The 3,592-nt window shown below is 39.4% G+C and overlaps 1 protein-coding gene across 1 annotated transcript in view; it reads left to right on the top strand.

The window, feature by feature from the left end:
• Positions 1-437: 437 nt before the first annotated feature.
• The window catches only part of mapk11 (mitogen-activated protein kinase 11), a gene marked incomplete at its 5' end in the record, with an annotated part of 7,133 nt that continues 3,978 nt past the window's right edge, over positions 438-3,592 (top strand). Inside the window, 4 exon segments of the mRNA XM_014026998.1 lie at positions 438-567; positions 672-730; positions 863-974; positions 2,842-2,871. Of these exon segments, the coding sequence (XP_013882452.1) occupies positions 438-567; positions 672-730; positions 863-974; positions 2,842-2,871 (331 nt within the window).

Genomic DNA, 3,592 nt, shown 5'->3' with positions numbered 1-3,592 from the left:
GTTATAAGAAGAGTAGGGTTAAATCCTACAATATTCATTATGCTGTTTTTGTCCATTTTAAGTAAACTTACTCTTTTGTAACAGCAAAAACAAAAAATGTTAGTTGTTATTTTCTAATATAATTAATTCAGAAAAACTTTTCAGGACCCCAACTTGATGTTTTGGGACCCCATTGTGGGTCCTGACCCCAACTTTGGGAACCACAGTCCTACAGTGTACCTCGAGGAACACGGTTGAATACTTTCTCCAAGTCCACACGTAGACTGGTCCAAACTCCCATGACCCCTCGAGGGCCCTAGTGAGGGTAAAGAGCTGGTCCAGAGTTCCAGGACGGAACCTGCACTGTTCCTCCAGAATCTGAGCTTCGACCATCGACCGGACCCCTGAGCAGACCTGGAAGAATCCAGCCTCTAACCTTCCTGTTCTTCCCTCTCCAGCTCAGCTTACGACGTCGTCCTGAGACAAAAGGTTGCGGTGAAGAAGCTCTCCAGGCCMTTTCAGTCTCTGATCCACAGTCGTCGCTCGTACCGGGAACTCCGGCTCCTCAAGCACATGAAACACGAGAACGTTAGTAAAATAATAAATAAATAAATGAACGCCCAGCTKCATCTCTGCGTGTTTTCTGCTCCGTTATTGATCAGCTCTGCTCGCGTCTGTCTCCGTCTCTGCAGGTGATCGGGCTGCTGGACGTCTTCACTCCTGCAGCCTCGTTAGAGGACTTCAACGAGCTGTGAGTTCAGTTTGTTAGAAGAAAGAGATCCTGGTGTTACTGAGGGCCGCGTGGACAGAGACGSATTAAAGGCTGAGATGTCTGGTTCCCATGGCAGCTGTAACTCATCCATCCTCCCCTTCTTCTCTTCAGCTACCTGGTGACGAATCTGATGGGAGCAGATCTGAATAACATCGTGAAGTTTCAGAGGTTGTCAGACGAACACGTGCAGTTTTTAATCTACCAGCTTCTCCGCGGCCTCAAGGTAAACATTTATCTACATCATCATGTTTTATTCACTTGAAATAAAACCAAGTACTTATTACATCACTTTCAGATAGTACTATAATACTACTCTGAGGTGTTTATTAGTAAAGCAGTCTTGAATGACTGAAATTTGGCAACAAAGCTAAAACTGAGTCGTTATAAAACAACCTTAACATGGGCTTAAATTAGCAAAGTAGTGGCTAAAATTTATTTAAAAAGGCTAATAAATCTAAATGCTAAACATATATAGAACAATAGCTAAAAGCTAAAAGTAGCAGAGCACAAGTCAGGATGTAAAAATAGAAATATAGTAGCTAAAACGTTAAGCAACAAAACTGGATAAATTAGCAAAACAGATTCTAAAGCTAAAATGAGCAAAACAAAAGTTAAAAAATAACATAACACTAAACAATTAGAATCAGAACAATAGCTAAAAGCTAAAAACAGTTTAAAAAGTAGCTAAAAACATTCAAACAAAAGCTAAAAGCAGTGGAATAAAAGTTAAGAGCTAAAAACAGCACAATAGTAGCTAAAACGTTAAAGCAACAAAACTAAAATTAGCAAAACAGATGCTAATACTAAAATGAACACAAGTTAAAAAGCAGCAGAACACTGAACAATTAGAAAAAAAAAACAACAGCCAAAAGCTATTGTTTTGCATCTAAAAAGTAGCTAAAAGTGATAGCAGTTGCTATAAGTGATACAACAAATGCTAAAAGTAGCAAAATGCAAGTTAGGAGCCAAAAACAGCACTTCAGTATCTAAAATGTAAAAGCAACAGAACAGTAGATGAAATTAGCAGAACAGTAGCTAATTTTAAGTTAGGAGCTAAAAACAGCATTTCAGTAGCTAAAATGTAAAAGCAACAGATCAGTAGCTAACTGACAGATGCTAAAGCTAGAATGAGCGAAACAAAAGTTAAAAATAGCATAACACTAAACAATTAGAATCAGAACAATAGCTAAAAGCTAAAAACCGTTAAAAAAGGTAGCTAAAAACATTCAAACAAAAGCTAAAAGCAGCGGAGTAAAAGTTATGAGCTAAAAACAGCACAATAGTAGCTAAAACGATAAAGCAACAAAACTGTAGATAAAATTAGCAAAACAGATGCTAATGCTAAAATGAACACAAGTTAAAAAGCAGCAGAACACTGAACTATTAGAAACAAAACAACAGCCAAAAGCTATTGTTTTGCATCTAAAAAGTAGCTAAAAGTGATAGCAGTAGCTATAAGCGATACAACAAATGCTAAAAGTAGCAAAATGCAAGTTAGGAGCTAAAAACAGCACTGCAGTGGCTAAAATGTAAAAACAACAAAACAGTAGCTAACTGACAGATGCTAAAGCTAAAATGTGTACCACATGTTAAAAAGCAGTAGAAAAATGAACTATTAGAGAAAAACAATAGCTAAAACCTAAAAGCAGTAAAACAGTAGCTAAAACAAGTAAAACAGTAGCTAAAAGTGATCGAACAAAAACTAAAAACAGAATGCAAGTTAGGAGCTAAAAACAGCATTTTAGAAGCTAAAATGTAAAAGCAACAGAACTGTTGCTAATTTTAGCATAAGTGCTAAAGCTAAATGAGCTAAACAAGAGCTAAAATTAACACAGACTAGAAACAAAAATAGAGCAAAAGTTTGCTGAAGCTGAACCGTGGAGAGCCTGGAGAATAATAAGTTTAAAAAGTCTTTTGTTTGAGAGTTGGTGACCCGGTCCAGCTGCTGTTGGCCTCATCGTCGTGGAGCAAACAAAAGCCGTCTCGCTTTAGGCAAGAGCTAATGTGTTGAGCTGATCTCTTGACCTCCGTCTCCTTTATGTCCTCTCCTCCCCTCGGCCTCCCGCCTCACCCCATCGGCTGCTCAACAGTACATCCATTCAGCAGGACTGATCCACAGAGTAAGTTTCAGAACGTTTCAAACACAGATGACACAATCAGCTATATTTTTAATGTCCACGNGGATGCACTACAATCAGAACGGTGATTTAAAATAAGATTATGGAGCTTTTTGTTAGCTAGCTCGCTAAAACGCCTCCAAATAAATCTGATTGTTTCTGTTCCAGTTGACATCTGGTCAGTTGGTTGCATCATGGGAGAGCTGCTGAAGGGAAAAGTCCTCTTTCCCGGCACTGACTGTATCCTTTATGGTCGTAAAATTAGATTTACCCATCAAAACTTCTGATTCTGCGATTCTGTCCCAGTTTGTAAGCCTTAACTCTTCCTGCTCCAAGATATCGACCAGCTGAAGAGAATCATGGAGGTGGTCGGGACCCCGACGCCGGAGATGTTAAAAAAGATCTGCTCTGAACACGTGAGACAAAAAAAGGAGAGAGCTGTAAATACATGGTGAAGGGTGAAGGGTGATTGATTTACTAGTTTGTTTTTACAGGCCCAGAAGTACATCCAGTCTCTGCCCTTCATGCCTCCACAAGACCTGGAAAAAATCTTCAGAGGAGCAAACCCTTTAGGTGAGAGTCCAGTCCAACTTGGACCCGCCTAACTTCCTGCACGGGCCTGGTGTTTGAAGAAATGTGAGCCAACAAAACCAGTCTCATGCTACGCTAACACGGTCAAACTTAATCGCTAACTGAGCTCTACCTGGTATTTCCTACATAGAAA

The sequence above is a fragment of the Austrofundulus limnaeus genome, unplaced genomic scaffold (genome assembly GCF_001266775.1).
Source record: "Austrofundulus limnaeus strain Quisiro unplaced genomic scaffold, Austrofundulus_limnaeus-1.0 Scaffold607, whole genome shotgun sequence".
Classification (NCBI taxonomy): Eukaryota; Metazoa; Chordata; class Actinopteri; order Cyprinodontiformes; family Rivulidae; genus Austrofundulus; species Austrofundulus limnaeus.
This window is presented reverse-complemented; position numbering and strand designations above follow the sequence as displayed.